General features: G+C 43.8%; 1 protein-coding gene across 1 annotated transcript; it reads left to right on the top strand.

Moving 5' to 3' along the window:
• The first annotated feature begins 3,804 nt into the window (after positions 1-3,804).
• Positions 3,805-20,530, top strand: cbc (protein CLP1 homolog). Its single transcript, XM_089543951.1, has 13 exons — positions 3,805-3,943; positions 4,237-4,314; positions 4,396-4,509; positions 6,573-6,698; positions 7,212-7,325; positions 9,629-9,656; positions 11,170-11,340; positions 11,421-11,510; positions 11,748-11,848; positions 12,186-12,324; positions 14,225-14,305; positions 17,192-17,285; positions 20,357-20,530. Exons 1-13 carry the CDS (start codon positions 3,914-3,916, stop codon positions 20,466-20,468), a joined length of 1,278 nt encoding a protein of 425 aa, XP_089400077.1. The 5' UTR covers positions 3,805-3,913; the 3' UTR covers positions 20,469-20,530.
• Positions 20,531-22,258: the final 1,728 nt, after the last annotated feature.

Genomic DNA, 22,258 nt, shown 5'->3' with positions numbered 1-22,258 from the left:
CGCCCTGATGGAAGCTGATGAAGACGACGATACTCAAACCCATCGCGAGAGACGGCGAACGAGGGACGAAACTCTTTTTTTTAATCATCCAATCTGCATTCCTTATTATTATTATTATTATTATTATTATTATTATTATTATTATTATTATTATTATTATTATTATTATTATTATTATTATTATTATTATTATTATTATTATTATTATTATTATTATTATTACATTTTTAAATTTTTATTTAATTTTATTTTTAACGTTTTGGGCACTTGTCAGTCGCCGCTTGTGTCCTGTCCAATCCCCCACAGTGGGTATGCGCCATCATATTCTTGAGGGCAACAACAACAAGCATCTCCGAAGGAGCCCCTTCGCCGCGATCTGTCGACCCCTCCAGCGTCCTGCTGCTCCTAGAGCCTTCCTCTCGACTGCCATGGGTTCTTGGCGAGGCCGTTCTACGGTTGGTTTTTTCCTGTGCGAATTCAGGTTGATGAATTGCGAGGCTGGCTTTGACCTCCCCAGGAGGAGGTCCGGCATCCTGATTCGCCAGTTTGCCGGCTCAAATCTTCCCTTTGGAGTCATTCAGTAATAATGGCGGTGAACCCTGTGGCGTTGGTCCCTATTGGAGATGGTGCCATTAAACTCAAATATCTCGGATCATTCACGAGCAGCTGAAGGCTGTGATCAGCCGCCAACTCGAAATTTCAGAAGACCGTTTGGCAGGAGGGGTATAGTGTGCAAGTCTTCTGCTTTAGATTGTGTGGCGGACTTTCTCTAGTGCACGTCCTTCGCTTTATTGCGGTCAAGCCTTTTATTCCTGAATAGCTTGTCTGCATTATCATCCGCGGGGCTAATCCTTCAGCTTCACCCCCAAAGATTCTAAAGAATTTTCAAAATGCCGGTGTTGGCATTATGTCCGTCTACCACTGTAGCAGGGAGGCTGGTGGTTCTCGGATACCCATAGAATGAGTTACTGCGACTTTTTCAGGGTCCTGTCGTCCACATGAGCTAAAGGTTCGGCCCATAGTCTATCGGGTAGACCCACTGCACGTCCTGCAGTCCTAACGACCCACTGCAGCCATGGCCATTGCAGTGTGGCTGGCGGTTTGACCACAGCACCAAGTCATGTAAGTCGGCAACGCGCTGTCGTATTTGCGGGGCCAATCATCCATCTGATACCTGCACTTCTGAATCGCCTAGCTGTTGCGGTTGTCACTGTGCTCACGCAGCTGATGATCCCGTATGTCCGAAATGTGCGGATGAGCAGACTATCTTAGACATTATTCAGCAGGACAGGTGCACGCGAGCAGATGCGTACGTCCTGCTGGATAGGAAAAAGCCGCTCATACCCAAGTATTGTCAACACAGCAGGTAATGATAAAGTCAGTTGTTGCTGCTGTAGAGAAGGCTCTTGCTGGTGTCCTCGATCGCATGACCAGCACGTTCAGCGATGCCCTGTCCCTGGTCATCTCAGCACAGGTTGCGTCATTTGCTGTGAGCAGCCAAACCCCGCCAACATGTCCTTCCTCATATATGTCACTGTTGATTCAGCCCAACTTGCTACCTCTCTTACATCAACGCCAGTGTTGACGATTGTCGCTGACGCACTCCCTCTCTCTGACGTTTGCCACTCTGACATAGAAATGTTATGTCCAACTCAGAAACGTCGCGCTTCGTCCTCGCCGCCACAATCTGATCGTTCTCATGACAAGACCAAAAAAGGTTCATCGGACCGACGTTGTGATGAAGTTGTTTCTGAAAAGTCCACTTCAGCAGAATGCTTGTTCATCTAAAGGAACTGTATGCCCGAACCGAGTCTGAACTGGAGTGGCAACCACTCCTACAGTTGTGTTCTTCATTCCCCTTCTTCTGGTGTATCGTGCTTGGTTCTCGTGCTTGGTTGTTTAGGCGCGTCGTATTATGCATTGTGCTGATTTGCGAATGTTTTCCTCACAATTTGTACATATAGTTCATGTACATATAACATTGCAACACTGTAATAAATACCATGTTAAAAAAAAGTAGTGATGGCGCAGTGCTCTAATGATGTAGCCAGCGAAGTTGGTGTGTTCGCGCCGGTCTGGATTCGAAACCCACTTCGGGAGAAATCTGAAATCTTAATTTTCTTTCCTTCCTGGTATAGGCACTGGCGACGACGTCATGAGGTCACGTGGATTTTCGGACCGTCTGGCGTGGAAACGAAAACGCCACATTTTCCGTTTCATGAGCCGTGTAATTAATTATCTCGCATTAATTATATTTTACGTTCGTAAAATGTGCGAGTGAACAGCCGCAGATAAAGAGACGAGCATATAGTGATAAAGAATCAGTGATGACTACTATAAGGATGTAATTCCGTGGGCGTGAAAGGGTGCGGTGGCGTGAATTTCAAAATTTTTGGGCCGTTCTTGTTAATTTTTGTGAAGTGGGGGGTTCGAAGTACACATATAAAAATTTTCAAATTTTTGTTAATAGTACAGCGTAATGCGTGTCTGAAAGGGCGAATATTCAGCACTGAAAAAACTTTCACAGAATACTGAAGCAACTGAACCTTGTTTGGCACCTTATATAGTCGGACGCAACTTAAGTCTGCAGTGAAGCTCCGCCCACATTCAGCCTCCGCGCGCAGAATTCCTCCACGACGAAAAAGTAGTCTGTGCCTGAAACGTTTCTTGTTACGTAAACAAGAAGCTTAGCACAAGAAAAAAGTTACGAGCTCTAAAGTTTTGATACGTGGATTGTTTGATATAGTCAAGCATTAAAAAATTGATTTCGTTTACAGTTGCGATTCGCCAGCGGAGTAATACAAGACGCCGCGGACCGCGGCCCAGTGTTAGCAACTGCTGTTTTTATAAGTTGTATCCTACTATAGAAGAGGATTTTCCGTTCTACATGTCTGCTGCTCACAACATGGCGATGAGGTGGCCGAAACGTAGAACTCCCTATGTGAAAGGTGAAAAACATATACCACGCCCACATTGCTCATTGCAAGTGTGGTATCCACAATTCACATGCTCTCTACTAGTGTACTGTAGCGCGTACTGTTATGTATTCAAAACTCTTTTTTTAGACAGAAAGCTCTACTGCACGGCCAAAGCTGCAAAAACCGGGCCATCGCTGAAGCCTTGACCTTGACATTGAATAAATAAGTATTGCCGCGAATGGGAGTCGAATCCGCGGCGGCGCGAACAGGACAGTTTCGCTCGGCAATCCCGCCTTTGTTGTTGTTAAACGGCAACACACACTCGCGCTATTGTTGTTGCCTTAGTGACGTGGCACGTACCCACGACGGGGGATAGGCCAGCGTCGTCTTCATCGACTTCCATCTGCGGCGCGAACAGATCAGATCAGCTTAACCTCGGCCAGAGCTTAACCGGCTTAACCCTAGTCGAATATCTTCGCCAGACGTGTCGACTATCCAGCAAACGAAAACCATGAGCCAATCATACTAAACACATGCTTTCGCACGTCCACTCGGTTAAAATCATGGAGGAAGGAAATAATTCCTTTTCCTTCTTTTTTTCTAGATGCATCGCGAACGAAGTGAAGCCGGACACAACGATACAAGGACATCATAGAGTAAATACACCATGGACATAACTTCAAGTGTCGCGCGCTTTATTTGGTTAGTTGCGAATTCAATTAAACGGCAAATAATTTATTATAATTAAATATAAAAGCAACAATACTTTAAAAAATAGCTATTTTATCTGCTACAGGTGTTTAAAGTTAACAAAACTGCATTTATTTTTCTTGTCAAAAACATCGAGAGAGTCAACTTTAGCCGGTTTACTGAATGTCATCGATATCAAGTAAAATGTCTCCGTTTGTGCATGGTTGCTGTCGGTGTACAAGCTTTCTTTAGAACCGTTTTATTGCGTACTTAGTTATTTCATTTTTTGTGAACCTCTCTCAACAATGAGCGAAGAAAAGGAGACCAAGGAAGAAGTAGGTTTACGTGCCAGATTCTTGAAACAGTTATTGCACCCATGCTTCTTACACCCTACCCATGCGTGTGCGTTGTCGTGGAAACTGTTCCCCTGAAACACGTTAATTTTTGTTGTTCACCAATTTCTTGCTGTACGTAGAAATTGGGTGCGCGAAGTGTTACAATGTTGCTTCAGAAAACGTCATTATTCAGTATGCTTACTGAGTAGTTACCGTTACAAGCATGCTGCCACCTTTCTTCTGTTCAGCTTGAACCCCGTCACGCGCCTGTACTCTTTGTTGTTGTTTGACAGGCGGCGCAAGAATTTCGGATAGACCCCGAGTCCGAACTCCGGTTCGAAGTAGAAGGGAAAGAGAAGGTCACCATTGAGGTAATCGTGTTTTCTTTAATGTGATGCTGCTTCTCCGTGAAATGGTGCCATAGCTGGTTTGTTTCCATTTGCACTCACTAGCTGAAGTCTGGCCTGGCCGAAATATTTGGCGTTGAATTGGTCAAAAATAAGAAGTTCACTTTTGGACCTGGAGCCAAAGTTGCAGTTTTTACTTGGCACGGATGCACGCTGGAAATATCCTTTTTGTTTCTATTGTTGTTTTCGTTCCTTCGCAGCAAGTCCTTGTACCTTTTGGGGGCTGTCGTTTGCGTTTTTCACCGTGTAAGCAGATTCAGGGAAGTGTGTGTGACTTTTGTATTATTTGTGCGACCTGTAGTGCTGTAAATCATAATGGAAAAAAGGTCCTGGCGTTTCCTTTTTTGTTCATTTTGCGATTCTGTACTCTGCCAGTGTCATTAACAAAGACAACTGATATCGCCGGGGAGAAAAAGGAAAACAATAAAAATATATTAGTGCTTTGTCGGAAAAATTAGTGGAACTGTATTGCCTTTGAAAATCCTTCTTATGCTACTCAGCAAATGATGCCCCCTTCCTTGGGATATAGAGGTAATGTGTTGCTGTTTAATTTCATTGTAGACAAAGTTTGAAGATGGTCCTGTACCGAATTTTCCACAGCATAAATTCTAAATGGTAGAAATTAATCTGGAGTCCTCTTTTGCGTTTGCTGCTACAATCCCACAAGCAACTATGGGTAATAAAGGCTGCATTGAATGGGCTCAGAGCTACCCATACCTGGAGGTAGAAATTTCAGCACTGCCAAACTACATCCGGCAATACGAGGGGCAGCTCAGAATTGCTGTAGCGCGGCGATTGTTCCTGGGCTCGCGCGCACTGTGGGCCTTCAGCCACTTAGAAGTAGCCTGGTGTTTGTGGAAGACGATGGCCGTGCTAGCCCTGACATTCACCAACATGGTCATCTGTGTGCCAGCGGTGACAAGACGGGTCCTCGAGACCAGGCAACGGGAAGCTGGCTATTCCACCCTAGGAGTACATCGATGCACCCCAAGCGAGGCCATAGAGGGAGAGCTCGGCTGGTTGTCATTCGAGGCACGGAAAGCGGTCACGAAGCTCATGTACGAGAGACGCCTCTCCCAAATGCCAAAAGGACACTGGGCCAGGGCGGTGTTCAAGTACGTCCACTACCACAGCTTGAACACAAAATGGGTCGCGCACACCAAAAAGCTCGCGGACCGGTATGGTGTAGAGGTTGTCCGACTCGCAGCAACACCTCGGCCTGACCAGTGACGAACGTTTCGAGACTAGGTGGAAGGCGTGGAGCTAGAGACATGGCAGCGGTCAGCCAGGGAGAAAGCGGTACTGGCACTATACTATACCCACAAGACTACAGTCAAAAAGGGAGGTGATATATGACACCTCCCGGGGCAGTGGGCTCCTGTGCGAGGCCCACAGTGGGGTACTATGAACATGCCTTGTGCGCGCAAAGTTCACTGCTGTTCTTGACACAATCTCTCAATGCTGTCACAAGGCTGAGAAGTTTGTACGATACATCGCGCTGATTTGCCCCCACCTGTGTGCCTCTCCCCAATCGTCCCACATGACTTGCACAGGCGATGCAAACATCACTGACGCGGCTGACGTCATGCCGGCCAGTGATGAGTTCAGGATAGCGATGAGTTTTCGTGGGGAGAATCAGCATCCCCACTGGAAGGCAGAAGTCGCCAAGTGAAGGCTGGAACACTGGTGGCATACCCGAGAGGAATCCAGCACAACTGAGGGTCGCAATTGGGCCAACCTAGAACAGTGAAAGTTTTGCCTTTCATTTTTAATTTTTCCTTAGACATTTCGGCCTGATCCGGACTTTCATCAATCACCCATTGCAAAGGGAGGGCCACAAACATCTTCATCACCATCCTTCCAATTTTTTAACAATGTCAAGGAAGCGTCGCCCTGTCGCTTGATCAATGACATTAGCAAATGAGAAAAATTCTGTGAAAGCTGCTGCATGCACACATAGTACAGGTCAGGGCGACCACCATCTCCTAGGCTGTTCCTGAAGCTGCGTGAAGCCCGAGCAGGGATTTCATTTCTGACAGTTTCATAATCAAGTCAGCAATGTTACAAATGAAAATATTTGCCATGTTGCTTCACCTTAATGGGCCGCATTATCATGGCGTATTACCGTCTTGAGTGCATGTGAATTTTTCTGTTGCTTTCTGCTTTTGTAAAATAGCCACAATCAAAGAGCCTGCAAAGCACATTTCCTTAGCCTAGCTTACCTGTGTGGAAAGACTGAAGTTGCTTACGTGGCCAAGGAAACGCCTATGATCTTCTATGCCAACATACACGCAGTGTTGGAACAGATGCGGCAAAAATGTGAAGAGGATGATGCCAAGGGACCCACAGTAAGCAGTGCATTTAATTCTGTCTCTACTTGCTTACATGGGCAGAAAACTGCACGTATTAGGAGTGGTGTTGCTCCTTGTGAGGCGCTCTGATAATGAAAAAAAAAAAAAGTGAGGGTTCTGCATTTAGTGGACTAACTTGTTTGAACTTTGTACATTGTACAGTTCTGGATAAAGTTTTGTGTCACGCAAAAAAAAAATATTTACGTATTTGTGGTCATGCAAACCAACACAATAAAAACTGGGAAGTTAGAGGACTCGTATGCTTCATCTAGTGGAACAAATACCAGCTGACTTGGAGTGAGGCAGCGCAGCGATCATTTTTCTGCATACCCACATCTCGTAAAGTTTTGTCCAGCACTGTACTTGATGGATCTCCCTTTTCAAGACTGCTTAAAGAATCTGGCTGTAGTGCAGGCTTAGCCTCTTAATGGGGTGCGTGTGTTCTAAGCGCACATTCTGTGGGCTCTTCTATGCTGTGTAGCTCACTGTTTGCTTGTGTGCCCTGTGCAGGTGTTGGTTGTTGGCCCCACAGATGTTGGCAAGAGCAGCCTCTGCCGAATACTTTTAAACTACGCTGTTCGTCAAGGCCGGAGGCCAATCTTCGTGGACCTAGATGTTGGCCAGGTAGGGTCCACATTCCCTTTTCAGAATCGCTCACGAAATATGCTGCTTTCAGAATTACTTTGTTGCAGACCTCAAGCGTTTGATCTCTTTTATGCAGCATCATTTTGAAATCTTCACTTTTGGCGCCGCCGCGGTGGCTTAGTAGTTATGGCACTCGGCTGCTGGCCCGAAAGACGCGGGTTCGATCCCGGCCGCGGCGGTTGAATTTCTTTGGAGGAGAAATTCTAGAGGCCCGTGTACTGTGCGATGTCAGTGCACGTTAAAAGAACCCCAGGTGGTGGAAATTTCCGGAGCCCTCCACTACGGCGTCTCTCATAGCCTTAGTCACTTTGGGAAGTTAAACCCCATAAACCAAACCAAACCATCTTCACTTTTGCTGTTGTAACAGTAGTGAACATTTGTGTGCCTTTTTTGTGACAGGAAAACTTCACTCATTAGAAGCTTAGTGGAGGATACTGCTGATCTTCCCTGGAACATTTTATTTTTGTAAGCTTGTGTTTCTGTATGGGGCGGGAGGAGTCTTAGCTTGCATGTTGTAAGCAAACCTTATCTGAACCAATTTGAGTGTATTGAACTCATATTTCACACACATTCCTTATGATTCAGGACTCTTCTGCAGCATGATTCAGTCATGCCTCTGGCATCAAATTAAATTTTTGCCATTGCATGCATGGTCCCATTTTTTTATTTCAGTTGTGAGTGATGAGAACACGTCATGTTTTTGGCGCTTTTCTTTTTGTTTTAAATAGCCTTCATAGTTACTAAGTTAAAATGTAATTGTACCTGAGTATTTATTATCACAAAACTTTTACTCTCTTGTTCATACTGGTATATGAAATTCAACATTACTGTCCAGGATGGGCCTTGAGCAATAAAAACCTGTCTAGGTGTGGAAAAGTTAATGAATAGTGGCAGATAAGAAAGACACCACAAGATGTGTTGGGGATAATAGCTAGGATTGATTACAATGTAGGTAAAGTTGTGCTTGTAGTAGGAATAGTAAAAGGCTGCAGCGGTCGAATTTTGATGGATGCGAAATTCTAGAGGCCTGTGTACTGTGCGATGTCAGTGCACGTTAAAGAGCCCCAGGTGGTCGAAATTTCCGGAGCCATTCAGTATGGCGTCCCTCATAGCCTGAGTTGATTTGAGACGTTAAATCCCCATAAACCTATGAATAGCAAAATTCAGATTTCATTCTTTACTCTTCATCATACTTTGCCGCAATGATTCAGTTATCTGCTGCTTGAAGGTACAGGTTCAGTACCAGGTTGGGGCAGCTGCATGTCGGGTCCGACTGAAATGCATATAAACACTATTGTACTGATGTATTGGGTGATGTTAACAAATTGAATTGTTGAAATTTTTTCAGAGCCAGCTGGTACGCTATCCTGCTTAGTCTGAGTGGAACACAGTCATGTTAATATAGATATGCTATGTAAAGCTCACACAAGTTTTGCTTAACCCTTAATCTACCACTCCCGAGATAACTCGGGCTACCACATATGCACACCCCCTGCCTCTCCCGAGTTAACTCGTTTTGGCTTTTTAACTCACCCCTTGCCGCTCCCGATAATACTCGTGTAAAAAAAAACTATCCAAACATGTAGCGCCATCTATGGAGAGACTCCGTAAATTCATAGATCTTGTAGGATAAATTTTAAACAACAGATGGCGCGCATGTTTCCACATCCGAGTCACTTCGTTCTGGTTTGCGCACCTCAGCCATGAGGCTATGTGCCACACTCGTTCGCGCTTTGACGGACGAAGAAATTCAAAATTGCTTGTGAATTTGGAGTCCAATGATAATGAGAAAGAGGAAGGAGCCCACATAAGTGCCTTGTCGAGTGATGACAGCAATGAAGTCCCCCTGCCACCGAAAAATCCGCGTAAGAAGAGGAAATCCGACAGGCCAGATTGGTGCTGGAAGATTTCATTCATTACAACTAATATCTATAAGATTATCCTGAATAAACATGTCTACATGTCCTGCAGAGCATTTTAGTGTGTTACTTGCAAAAAATTTGCAGGAAACTAAAATGCAAAAAAAAACCGGCAGGGTGTGTGCAGATGTGAGAAAAAAAACCTGGCAGCGAAAGGGTTAATAGTGCTAACTGGTTGTACAACGAGAGATTGTCTTATGTGCACTCCTTCACTCTGATGCTGGAAATGCACTAAAGCTCGTTCATCTTGTATTGATTCATAGCACGTACTGTGCTGTCATTTGCTGCATTTTTTTTTTTTGCCTTCTTGTAACATGTTGCAGTGCCGATCTGTAGTAATGTGCATTTCCATTTACTTTACAGGGCCATATATCAATACCTGGAACCATAGGTAAGTAAGAAGTTTTAATCTGTCACACGTTTTGTAACAGAGTCAACAGGCTCTTCTACTTCCAGATTGAATTGTGTTCATACCCTGAAGTTGTGCGTTTGCCTAGAAAGCAGTGAAAATGCAGAAGACTGCATACTGTTTTGCTTTGATACAGCAACATTTCCAAAACGTTTTTTAGTTGAAATCTTGGTTTGGTTTGAATTTTCATGTTTGCACCTGTAGGTACTAAAGAAGCTATTAAATGTCTGAACTTATTTTTCTTTTTTGTACTTCTTTTTTTATTTTTTATTCTTAGTTCGCCTTCTGCCTGTTACTCACATGTCATTACAAGCAGCAAGAAATTGTTCAGATGTTCAATGATGGCAGCGAAATTTTGGCTGCCATCTGCTTTCATAAGGTGCATATTGGACAGTTGATCATCTATCAGAGCAGTCCTTGGATGGAAAGAAATGCATTTTCAGGGTGGTTATGCTGAATGCTCAGCTTTCTATAGACCAGCACCAATCTGTGACATAAGCAAGATGCGGTGGCGCTACTTTCGCCAGCTGGAACGACTGATGAAAAACTTAGGGTTAAAAGCAAGCTTAGTGCCCATAGGAATACATGGAAGCAGAAGTTTTCCAAGCAGTTTTCTGATTTCGCAGTACACCTGAGATGTCCTTCCTTCCTTCGTGCAGAACAACCAAATTCATCCTAGAACAGGTTCTGAAAGTATGAAGTGTCATTTCGAAGGTGGTGTATGTTTAAAACACCTACGCATGGAAGTGACTCCCTGCTCGGAGTACGAAACAGGGGTGCGGCCCATGGTAGCATATGTAGGCAAAGCTGTCCGAAATATTTTTCTCATTTCACAGAGTACTCATGGAGGTGGCTGTTCGTTAACAGTTGGAGAGTGCTTTAAAGAAGAGATTCGGAGCTATCTTTGTAAAACGGCGCGATAAATCTGTGTTGTGAAGCCAGACATACCCCCATAAGGTGCTCTCCCCGCTGGGTGTTTCCCAGAATTGTGCAAGCTTTTCGTGCAGCCCAACATGCTGCTGCATGCACGTAACATAACAACAACAACAGATGCTGCAACAAGCACATGGCACCCACAAGAAACTTTAAGCATTCACTCACGATTGAAAGCAGCTCTCTCTCATTTCTAATAAATTGTACTGTGAACTAGCTTTGATCCTGGCTTGTTTGTTTGTTTGTTCTTTTGGAGAGTAGTTTTTTTGTGATGCGTGGGGCCTTGGTGGCACCCGTTGTGTGCTTCTTCTGAAGTGTACCATCGCAGTTGTTGAAGCTTAATTTAAATGCTCTTTTGACCAATGTGAAGATTTTCGTTTTTTACATGATCAGCTTTTGCCTGTCATTTGTGTTGAACTAGATCAGCAGTGACCAAAACTTTTTTCCTGTCTTTTGATTGCGTGATGGCTCCGTGGTTATGTCAGCATAGAACTGTGTGTTTGTTTTCTCATGCTTTAGAGGCACGTGGCTCATGTGTCGACATTCTTCAACCTGCTTTCAGGTGCCCTTCTTGTGGAGAGACCAGCGGATGTTGAAGAGGGCTTTTCTCAGCAGGCCCCCCTTGTATACCACTATGGTCATAACTCTCCAGGAATTAATGCCACTCTGTACAATGTTCTTGTCTCTCGTCTTGCGGAGGTTATTAATCAGCGTGCTGAGAGCAACAAAAAAGGTGGGCCGTCATCGTGCACAACCAAATTGTTCAGTTTGCTCATGGTACTCATCTGCATGCATCTTTCCTTTGGCCTTCAGCTAGCGTGAGTGGGACCATCATTAACACGTGCGGCTGGGTGAAAGGAGCCGGCTACAAGGCAATTACACATGCAGCCCTCGCTTTCGAAGGTACTTGAATGCCTATTTTGAAACAGACTTGCTGCTTCCACTTGGAGCTAGTTTCTGTTCGCATCTCACTGCTGTGGTTGTCTGCCAGTGCTGTTTCTTTACTTTTGTTGCTCTGAATTCATGGTAAGCATATTGAAATGTTTCAGGTTTTTGCCCTGAATGTGAAATGTCTCCTTGCCTAAATATGCCTTCAAAGCGTTGCAAGTAACTGACATTTTTTTTCCTCTTCTTCTTTAGTGGATGTTGTCCTAGTGTTGGATCAGGAGCGCTTATACAACGAACTAGTCAGGGACATGCCAGGGTTTGTCAAAGTGGTCTTCACACCAAAGTCTGGAGGTGTAAGCACACTTTTTTTTGTTGTTGTTGGAAGTTGACACTTGGTATTGTTGTGGGATTGGAGAGGGATTGGAAATACCAACCAAGCACTTAGTATAAGTAAGAGAGTACAGAGGTCGAACCAATGATGTCTGTCATTCTGTTTTAAATTTTCGAAGCCATCATGTAATGGTGTGAACTTTCTGTAAATGTGGCTACATACCACTAAACGCTGTTTTCTCGTCCACCCTTATTTTGACTGAAGTTCTTTGCTGATGAAATCGGAAGTAAGTGTACTTGCCTGTATATCTCAGCCTACTGCACTTTTGATTCCTCTTAATACTTTGCTTCATGGGATAGGTTGTAGAACGCAGCAAGTCCATGCGATCAGAAGCAAGGGACACAAGAGTGAGGGAGTACTTCTATGGCCTGAAGACACCCCTGTACCCACACTCATTTGATGTGAAATTTTCTGACATCAAACTGTACAAGATAGGTGGTAAGTATGTGATGGTTGTGACACTGGGTTAGCAGCAGGTTTTTTTTTTTTATTTTTTTATTATTATTGAATTGGAGGAACTTTCAACTATTTATCCTTTCATCATTGCTAGGCATAAAAGCTGTCAGCGCAATTTACCTTGCTAATTATAAAATCTGGTTTTGCTGTGCAACAATGTTAAATGCAGAATGTCGTGTCGGAGTGCATTTTTTTTTTTCGGTGAGCACAGGCAACATCCAAGCTGAAAATAGCTATGTTCTTTCTTTTTGTTGTCTTAATTTTTTATTTCACCAATGTGAACTGAGCTTTACAATATCACTGTTGTCTCTTTTTTTTTTTACGTAAATATCTGTATGTCAAGTTTATTTAACCTCACAAAATTCTGTATTCTTTTGCCAGGATGTAATCTGTAAATGCAGCATTTCTTACTCCTGTGTGTTAATGGTGAAGCGGTATAGGTAATGTTTGCATTCAGGCAGTATCTGAGTCTCCACCAATGCATGCAAGAACAGTCTTAAAGGCATAAACGAACCGCTCTTAATATGTTAAAGGTATTTGAGCAGCTTGGTTATTCTGTACGATGTTCATGCACTGTTCGAGAGAAGAATGTGAGTCCTTTCTCTGTGTAAAGTGATTGGCAGTTGCACATGCCAGGCACGTGGGTCTAGTTGGTTATTTTTGTGATGGGGTGTGGAGTAGCCGCTAGGCAGCTCGTGCCCAACAAGGGTATTGCTAAGAGATGGGGAGGAAAAGAGGTTCTTCATCAATTCTCCTGACTATTACTCCTTCTGTTTGGTGTTACATGCCTACTTCATAGTTACGTGTTCCCTTGCCACACCATAGTTCCTTCATAATCAAAAAAAGCACCTGCTACACTGAAAAATGAGGACTTATGATCCACTTTCATTCTGTTTTGCTGAGTGAACAGAAAAACTAATCTTGTTGGTGCTGCAAAAGAGCAAATACCTATAAATAAGCTCATCTCACTCTTGGTGTTCTATCTTAGGAGTCTCCAGAGATCGTTCAGAGTACTGAAGGGGCAAAATAAATTAATGCCGATATGTATTTATTTTCTGCCTATTTTTGCAACCCTTGAAAGATTTATTTGAACATTTTTTTATGTAATCAAGGAGTACTGTATTTACTCGCGTAATTTGCCCACCCGTGATTTATCACCTAGGTTTGTTTATTTAAAACAAAAACGCTGCTGCACCAAGCCACCAGCATACACACGGGTGTGTGCAAGGTAGGCCTGGGAAGATCGGCGCAGCTGTGTCGCCATGTGCGGCTGTGAAAGGTGTGAGCAGTGAGGAGACGAATTGCGCACCGTTTACCCAGCTCGCTCAGGCCTGTGAAGGCTTTCGCAGACAAACAGTTGCACGCGCACTGAAATCCGAAACTACTGAGCCATTTGCTGTTCGGTTTGCCACTTTACTGTTTTATTGCCTGTTATCTCCATTTGCCTCGGACTGCTGGCTTAGTGATTGTATCGTTGGGCGTTTAGGGCTTTGAGCAGCGCACACACCATCATGCCAATCTGCGGGGAACTACACAACGTGGAGCGGGGCGGGAGGGGTAGTCATGTTATATTTGGAGTCAACTTTTTTGGCCATGGAGGGGGTCCTTGTTGGAGGGATAGACATATAGGTGGCAATGTACAGTACACATTGCTCATTGTGACCTTTGTAGAGTCTTGTAGGGTGTGTTCACAAAATTTTTGTGTAATTTTTAACCCCCTCTTTGAAGCCTTTCTTTAAAGAAAAAAGTGAGCAAATTATGCAAGTAAATACGGTATTATGTGCAACAATAAGTTTAAAGGCCCAGATAGATCCTCTAGATGATTTACCTACATACTTGTTTACATACCTGAAACTGCCAAATTAACACCTTCTTTTTTTAGCGCCATCTCTGCCAGACTCTTGTATGCCTCTGGGCATGAAAGCCGAGGACAACTTCACAAAACTAGTCCCTGTCCCATTAGGTAGGTGGTGCTGCATCTTCTGTGTGTTTCTCTGTTTTGTGCGCTCCATTTGGTGCTAAGAATCATTAATGTGCAGCGCCCACAGTTTCTTCCTCTCCACCAGTCTGTCAGTGTAGGAACCTTAAAAATTAAACACAGTATAATACATTGCTTCCAAGGATGATCATGGATCTTCGAGGCTAAACAATTGTTTAAAAAAATATTTGATTTCTTGAAAGTATTAATTTTGAAATGTATTCATCTGTTCCACCATGTTTTGCTTTTTTTAGGGCTGTATTTGTATTTCATTTATAGCATCAGTTTATGGAATCTGTGTGCACTACGCTGTTTGGCAAAGTCAGCATAAGAACAACTCTTTCATCATAAAAACTTTGCATTTCTAATAAGGGAGTAATTACTCATTAGCATCCACCCAAGCGCTGCCATATGGCTACAAACGAAAGCAATATAGCTTTCAGAGAAACTTCATAGTTGAAGAAAAATTCTCCCTAGTTTGGGGTTTGAACCCAGGACCACAACCGCACTGGAGCATTCACTTTAGCAACTGAGGGAACCGGGACGGCTAGTATATGGCAGGGCAAGAGCGAATTGAACAGCAACTCGAAGTGGGAACGGTGTTGGTCCAGTATTTAGGGGAATCCCCCAAGGGGCAGTAGAGGCCGCCACGGTGGCTCAGTGGTTATGGTGCTCGGCTGCTGACCCGAAAGACGCGGGTTCAATCCTGGCCGCGGCGATTGAATTTCTTTGGAGGAGAAATTCTAGAGGCCCGTGTACTGTGCGATGTCAGCGCACGTTAAAGAACCCCAGGTGGTCGAAATTTCTGGAGCCCTCCACTACGGTGTCTCTCATAGCCTTAGTCGCTTTGGGACGTTAAACCCCATAAACCAACCAACCAAGGGGCAGTAGATTCACTCTCCCCCTACCATATGCCAGCTGCCCCAATCAGCTGAGTTGGTAGAGCCACTGCTGCGGTGAGACAATGGTCCCGGGTTTGGAGCCAGGCCCCGGACAAATTTTTCAGCTATGAAGTTTCTATAAATGCTTTATAGCTTTCCTTCATGGCTGGATGGTTGCACTTAGGTGGATGCTAATCAGTAATTGCACCCTTACTGCACATCTACTCCACCTTGGGGGGGATTCCCCTAAACATGGTCCAAACTACACTTGTGCAGGTTTGCTGGTTGGTACAGGTTGGTCCTCAGGACAGAGGGATGCATAGACTGAGCGTGCTTTGCAGCTCAACACGCAAGGAATGCTGTGTCAGGAGCGAATTTTAAACTAATGCAAGAAATGTTGCTAACTTTGCACTGAATGAATCACAGGTCATCCACATTCTGAACAGCTGAATCTAGTATTATAGTAAAGGCATACAGAAACCTAGTTTTGGTCGCATGATTTCTTCTTCACAGTGGTGCGTAAGACATTACTATATGTGGATCAGTATGCGGTATATTCACCTACGACCGCTTAATAATTTATAATTAAATTTTTGTCTCAATCTTAAGCTGTTACGATCTTGGTTTCAACCGCACCACTCTGTGGTGGTAAAGTTGTGTTAAAGACATGTGAGACATGTAAAGATTGCAATATATTATATTGCTTTTTCATTCGTTTTCATTCCAGCAATTGAGCTGGGCTGGATTTAGCATTGTAATGAATTAAAATGACAAGGCAGTGATTATATCGCAGTTTTTTTCATGCCTCGCGTGACCCAAACACCAATTTGACATCACAACCGTAGTTTAGCCGTTGAAACCAAAGCAGCATGAGAGAGAAATTCAATTATAAATTATTCAGCGGTCATATGCCGAAGCCACATGATAATCCATGCATACTAATGCCTCATGCATCACTGCAAAGAAGAAAACGGAAATAAAAATTAGATGCCTCTACTCCTAAGTCACTGATAGTTACCCTGTCATGTAAGTGGTTCTAAATTAATGGCTGTCAGACTTTGTAGTTAGTATCTACAGCCACAAACCAGCAAAAATTTTCAGGGTGCAAGTTTTGTTTTTAATTAGTACAGTTGCTGGCTTGCAGTTGACTTTGACTAGAAACTAAATCAGGGTATGGTGCACTTTGTTTCACTTGCCAGAAAAGAAGGGGAGGGGGGGGGGTTAATGAGCTACCACAGTTGGCAGGTGACAATTCAATAATTTCATTCCGTTAATTAAGTTAAAATAATTCACTTAGCGCTCCGAGAACTAGGCCTGCCGTGTTGGTTCGGTTGAGAAAACGAAACTGCTGCCTGGCCTTGGGTAAAGACGGTTGAACTTGATGTGAAAAGCAAAACGTTGGTGCACTTTTGCAATAGGCCATGCACTCTGCCAGGGTACAATGATGTGTGCGAGAACCACGTGTATGTTTCAGCTTCTCATTGACTGTTTTTTTAAAAACTGTGTGCAAATGTTTAGCACCAAACGTAATATGAGGCATCATGTGTAAGTGGTGACTCGTTTACAGCTTTCACTTGCTGCGCTGATCATTCACGAAGCTTTCTAGATGATTTTTTTCTCATAATATGATATGGACGACCAAACTATTTATTGTCTCTGATCGGAAGAGGAGCGAATTTTGTATATTTAGTAACTCACCAGCAGCTGATGATCGATCGAACTTAGACATGTTGACACACACTTGAATGACAAATTAGACAATTAATAGTGCTGAGCAGCTATGGTAGCAGCTTGCAAAAGTTGCCACAAGTCTGTTATGTAACATTAGCGGCACCAGCCAATTGTTTCGCAGCCATTTTCTCTGGTCGATGGCAGAGACAGAAAGCATACTGCACTTTTGTCACCCCCCCCCCCCCCCTAGGATTGATAATTAGACCGTTTTTTTTCTTCTCATAATGACTTAGTATTTATTTTCATATTTTGCTTCTAGGGCCAAATGTGCTGCATCATATTCTCAGCGTAAGTTTTGCAGCAAGCAGTGAGGAGGATATTCTGCAGACAAATGTGGCTGGCTTTATCTGCGTGTAAGTGACCTCTGCTTTGCTGACTGATTGTGAGAGCATTTGTGTCGCAGGTTTCGTATTGATGAATCAGTGGTGACCTGCGCTTCTTCGGCTTGTGTGATACTTGCATGCATGGAGAAAGTGGGGGAGGTTGTCGTAAATGCGGAACGTTGGGTCGTTGCCCTCGGCCAAGGTCTGCACGGCAAGAAACTGTGTTATTGTGAGGACGGAGGTGCACTGAATGCAGTGCACATGCTGCACTAATAATGATGATATTAATAATAATAAGTTCCCTGATAAGATGCCTGCTCCTGTTTTTAGACGTCACACTGAGACAAGTACAGGCACGTGTGGAACTTTAAAAAAAAATGTCAATCTTTGTCACCCTATATGGCTGCTCAGCAGTTGTGGTGTTCAGCTGCTTTGCACAAGGTCACAAGATCTAAACTTGGCCACAGTGGCCACATTTCAGTGTAGGCGAATTGCGAAGGATGACCCTGTGCTGTGTGATATCAGTGCAGGTTACAGATCCCCAGGTGGTCGGAGTTCATTTGCAGCCTTCCGCTATGGCACCTCTTTCTGTCTTGGTTCTTTCATTCCCTCCTTTATGGCATGCATGGCGAGGGTTTACCAAGAGTGAGACCTTTGCTTCCTCATAACTAGTTTTCATTTTCATATATTTCTGTGTTCAGTTTTGCAAAAAATCAAACCAGCAGGCATAGGACAAGAGGGCAAAATTTTGTATTTCATGAAAAATAAAAATCCAGACATTTTGTTCTCTCTTCAAAGCAAAGAAGTGAGAGTAGTGGCGGTGGCCCTCAGCTTGCTGCAAGGGTATTTACCACTTGGACCACTTAGAAAGACATGCACTTGATCAGGGAATTTTCAGGTGCTAAGTTTGGGCAATGATTAAGCTTTTTATGCTGCTCTGTGTGCATTGTATTCTCGTGGGTTCAAACTCACTTTTAATTCGAATGACCATTTTATTGGAATTGACGCTTTGACCTCATCAACATCACATATTCACATATATCAGTGAGGCTGCTTTTAATTCAGCTAATTCAAACTGACTTTTGACCTCCTTCAGATTCAAATTATCCAGAGTTGACGGTATCGGACAACTTTTTCCGACTTCGACTACAGTGACCAAGTTCAGCCATCACCAATGTACTTTCAGTCTTGACCAGATCTGTGAATAATCACACCCTCACAGGCAGTGCGTTAGCTATGGAGGCAAGAGTGAGAGGGAGGCTATTCAACAGTTATTTGGGGTCAGAGATAAGCATGGAATAGGAATGAGAAGCTGGGTATCTGTTCCGTTTTTACAGTGAAGCACGTAGTTGCGGGGGGTTTTGTTTCAGTTTTTGATGGTGGACAACAGTGTGTGCACTGTTTATTATGTGATATGAAACTTAGCTCGTTCACTATCCCATTAACTTAGCGGACCTAGACAAGCCAGCCTCGTCATAAGCTGGCTGTCATTTCTGGCTTATGACGAGTCCAGCTACTCATGTGGTTTCAGGCACTCTTTGTCCTGTTACAGGCGAGCAGGTCTCGTCCAAAGTAATGTTTTTGTTTGCCGACAGATGGCAGGGCGTGTGCTAAAGGACTAGTTTGGTACCATTTTCGAAAAGAAAATGTGTCCGTTAGGGGGCTAACCTGCATGTTCAAGTCTTAAAGGTGCACTGAAGAGGAATCTGAACTCGTCTTTTTGCCGCGGGAACTCAATCTACACATTGTGAGCATTCTTAGAAACTTCGATTTATTCACCTGTGTGGCCGATTTCTCTAATTAAATCGAATTAATGTCCGGCTCCCGCCTTTTTTTTTTTTTAATTCTCCCTCGTACGGTGGGCGGAGTCGACCAACACGTGGAGTGCCTTTCACCCAGTCCCGTGGCGGCTTGCTGCTCTGCCATCGGCGGAGTAATACGTAGTAATCCGCAGAAGCAAATAGTCCGCGCGTATTTTTATTTCTGTGGCCTTATTTTACGGCTGTATTATCTGCGAATGAAACTATTTATTCACGGAAACCTAAAAAACAACATAAAGCAAAAGCAAAGCCCCCACGGAGCTGGCTGAAAGGCACTCCAAGCGTTGGTCAACTCCGCCCACCGTACGAGGGAGAATTAAAAAATAAAGGCGGGAGCCAGAGGTTAATTCAATTTAATCAGAGAAATCGGCCACACAGGGCAATAAGTCGAAGTTTCTAAGAATGCTCGGAACGTGTAGATAGAGTTCCCGCAGCAAAAAGGCGAGTTCAGATTCCTCTTCAGTGATTCATCTTTGTGTATTCAGTAGGAAACAAACTAACAAAAAAAAGTGTTTTAAAGTGGGCACAGTATGTAACTGCAACAAATAATGGGCATAGGTTGAGAATTTTCAATGTTGTAATATGAAATTGGAAGGCAAGTTGCGTTTCTTTGTTTATGTAACTAACGGACCCTGTGTAACTTAACTTCATGTGGATGTTGTTGTTTATCTGTGTGTTCTAAACCTTCCAGTCTTTCTCACTGTGCATGTGTAAATGTTGAAATCAGCACAGTGCGGCAGACACCCCTTGGTGTACTTGTCCTGCCACTGATCCACAAACGCTTTTAGAGGTCATAATCTTGGAATGCTAGTATGCAGTCCAGGCGGTCGTGCCTCTCTTGGCAAACAAGAGCCATTGCAGCAGAAAGGATGAGCTTGTTAGTTACGGTGGGTGGCGGGTGTTTATTATGTGTAATTCTCGTGGCTGTGTGCAGAGACTAAATCACGAAGTTTATAATGACTGCAAACCAAGGCGGTTGGCATCTGCAACCCAGTTATTTGCTTTTCTTTCACAATCAGTTTACAATTCTGCTAATCTTTACTGTCCTTATGAGGCACAAATCCAAGTAAATAACTATGAGGTGTGCTCTTGCTGAAATTATGAAAGGGAACATAATGCAGTGCACTGTGCTATAAAGGGAAACCCTGTTTGTAATAATGCTAATGAGCAGTTGTCCTTCACAGCCTTCACGTTTGCCCTGTGAAATCAAAAGAGGGCTACCTTACAAGCACACCTTCAAACCACTCCTGTTGTTTAACCTCGAGCATCATGTTTCTTTAGAACGGAAGTGGACATGGAGCGGCAAACACTGACGGTACTCTCTCCACAACCGAGGCCCTTGCCTAAAGCAGTGCTGCTTTTGAGCGAAATTCAGTTCATGGATTCACACTGATTTTCCCATCACCTCCTTTGTTGTGCCTCTCACTCTATAAATAAACCATCTCATCTTTGTTACTGTTTTCGTGGTTATTACCTCCTACTGCACCCCTTGTGTTGCAACACTTATGTTGCATTCAAGGAAATGGATGTTTGTGCTGTGTGTGCCATGTCCTGCCTCACTTCATTCAGAGGGACTGGAGCGCATGCTGCTTCCACTGCTTCAATTTTTTTTTTTTTTTTTCATCATGCTCTCTCCTGCATCTTTTGCAGAGCCATATTACTCATGGATAAAGTGTTGGTTTAAATGCATGCAGTGTTTTAAATTCGCTTATTCTGATGCACGTTTAGAGCAAGTAAGCTGCAATCACACAATAGAATTGATTTTGACTGGTTGTTTTGAATTTTGTTTTAAACTACGCAAATCATTCTAGCAATTGCTGAGACCATGTAGCAGCGCTCATGAAACCCAGTTTTATTATAAAGCCCATGGTGGCCATTGATATCTTCAAAGGGCAAGAATTATATATTATTTGAAAGGTCAGTAATGTTCCAAGTGGGTGAAGAATTGGTTTCCGTAACAAAGAAGTGTGCTCTCTTCATATGAGTGCAGTTTCTAAACTGTGGCATTATACACACGCCATACATAGTGGCACTTAGTTCCTTGCCACTTCCTTGGCGAGAGCCCCGCCGCGGTGGCTCAGTGGTTATGGCACTTGGCTGCTGACCCGAAAGACGCGGGTTCGATCCCGGCTGTGGCGGCTGAATTTCGCCTTCATCGAAATTCTAGAGGCCCGTGTACTATGCGATGTCAGTGCACGTTAAAGAACCCCAGGTGGTCGAAATTGCCGGAGCCCTTCACTATGGCGTCCCTCATAGCCTGAGTTGCTTCAGGACGTTAAACCCCAATAAACCAAACTTCCTTGGCGAGTCTCGGTGAATCAGATGCCAATCATGTCCATCACCTGGCTAGAGCCAGGCTTTAGCAAGAGAGGAGGAGCACATTCGATGTCATATGCAATCCCCTTGATGGCAACGATCTTCACAGTGTCTTTATTGCTGAGAATTTGCTGTTCCTGCATACATGCTGTAATTGGCGTTAGTGAAGTCACAAGAACCAACCGCTGGCTAGAACTCTCTCGCGGCACACTTAGCGAGGCTTTTGCTAAGCACCGAAAAAAATTGCCTTGACCCAGAACTTTGCAATTTCCAGCAGCACATATGTGATTTGGGGCTTAATTTGAGGTTTATTGCAAGTTAATTTAATTAGAGAGATTTAGCGTGTACATAAATCTCATTCAAAATTTGTTGATCAAATGAGAAATTTGGCTTATCTGTATACATATTTAATGTGCTAGGTCTTCAGAGCGTTAAGCATCTTCTTTTTTCAGTCCATGAAGAAAAGCTACAATGCATGTAGTGCTCCCTGCTTGCATGATATGGCCTTCTCAAGAGGCAGTGCAAAAACAACAGTGCAGAAGGAAGATATGACACCACGTAGCTTACTGGAGGCAGATGTAATTCTACCGGTTCCTTACAATACAGCCATGGAGCACGTGCAGATAAGATTTGCCCCACCAAATAAGCCTCCTGTCTGCAAAGATGCCATCTCTCTGCACCACTCAAGGCCTTGCAGCAGTAATTACATAGCTCAGCACACCAGTGACGTTCGTAAGCTAAAATGATGCTCTTTACAGCAGCTGCTGCACATAGGACTTTTTCCAGGTAATATGCTCTACTGGCACTATTTAATGTCATGAGTGTAAACTCCTGCAGATGCCTGTTGCCCTGTGAGAAACAAAGCCA

The sequence above is a fragment of the Amblyomma mixtum genome, chromosome 5, assembly GCF_055824585.1.
Source record: "Amblyomma mixtum isolate Tamu chromosome 5, ASM5582458v1, whole genome shotgun sequence".
In the NCBI taxonomy this organism is placed as follows: Eukaryota; Metazoa; Arthropoda; class Arachnida; order Ixodida; family Ixodidae; genus Amblyomma; species Amblyomma mixtum.
Note: the sequence above shows the minus strand (reverse complement) of the source record. Positions and strands in the feature narration are given on the sequence as shown.

Excerpts from the sequence above, each read along its gene's own strand:
- cbc (XM_089543951.1), top strand. The coding sequence starts at position 3,914 with ATGAGCGAAGAAAAGGAGACCAAGGAAGAA. Across the intron at positions 11,849-12,185 it reads TCACACCAAAGTCTGGAGGT|GTTGTAGAACGCAGCAAGTC; the intron begins GTAAGCACACTT and ends TTCATGGGATAG. Across the intron at positions 17,286-20,356 it reads GTGGCTGGCTTTATCTGCGT|AACGGAAGTGGACATGGAGC; the intron begins GTAAGTGACCTC and ends ATGTTTCTTTAG.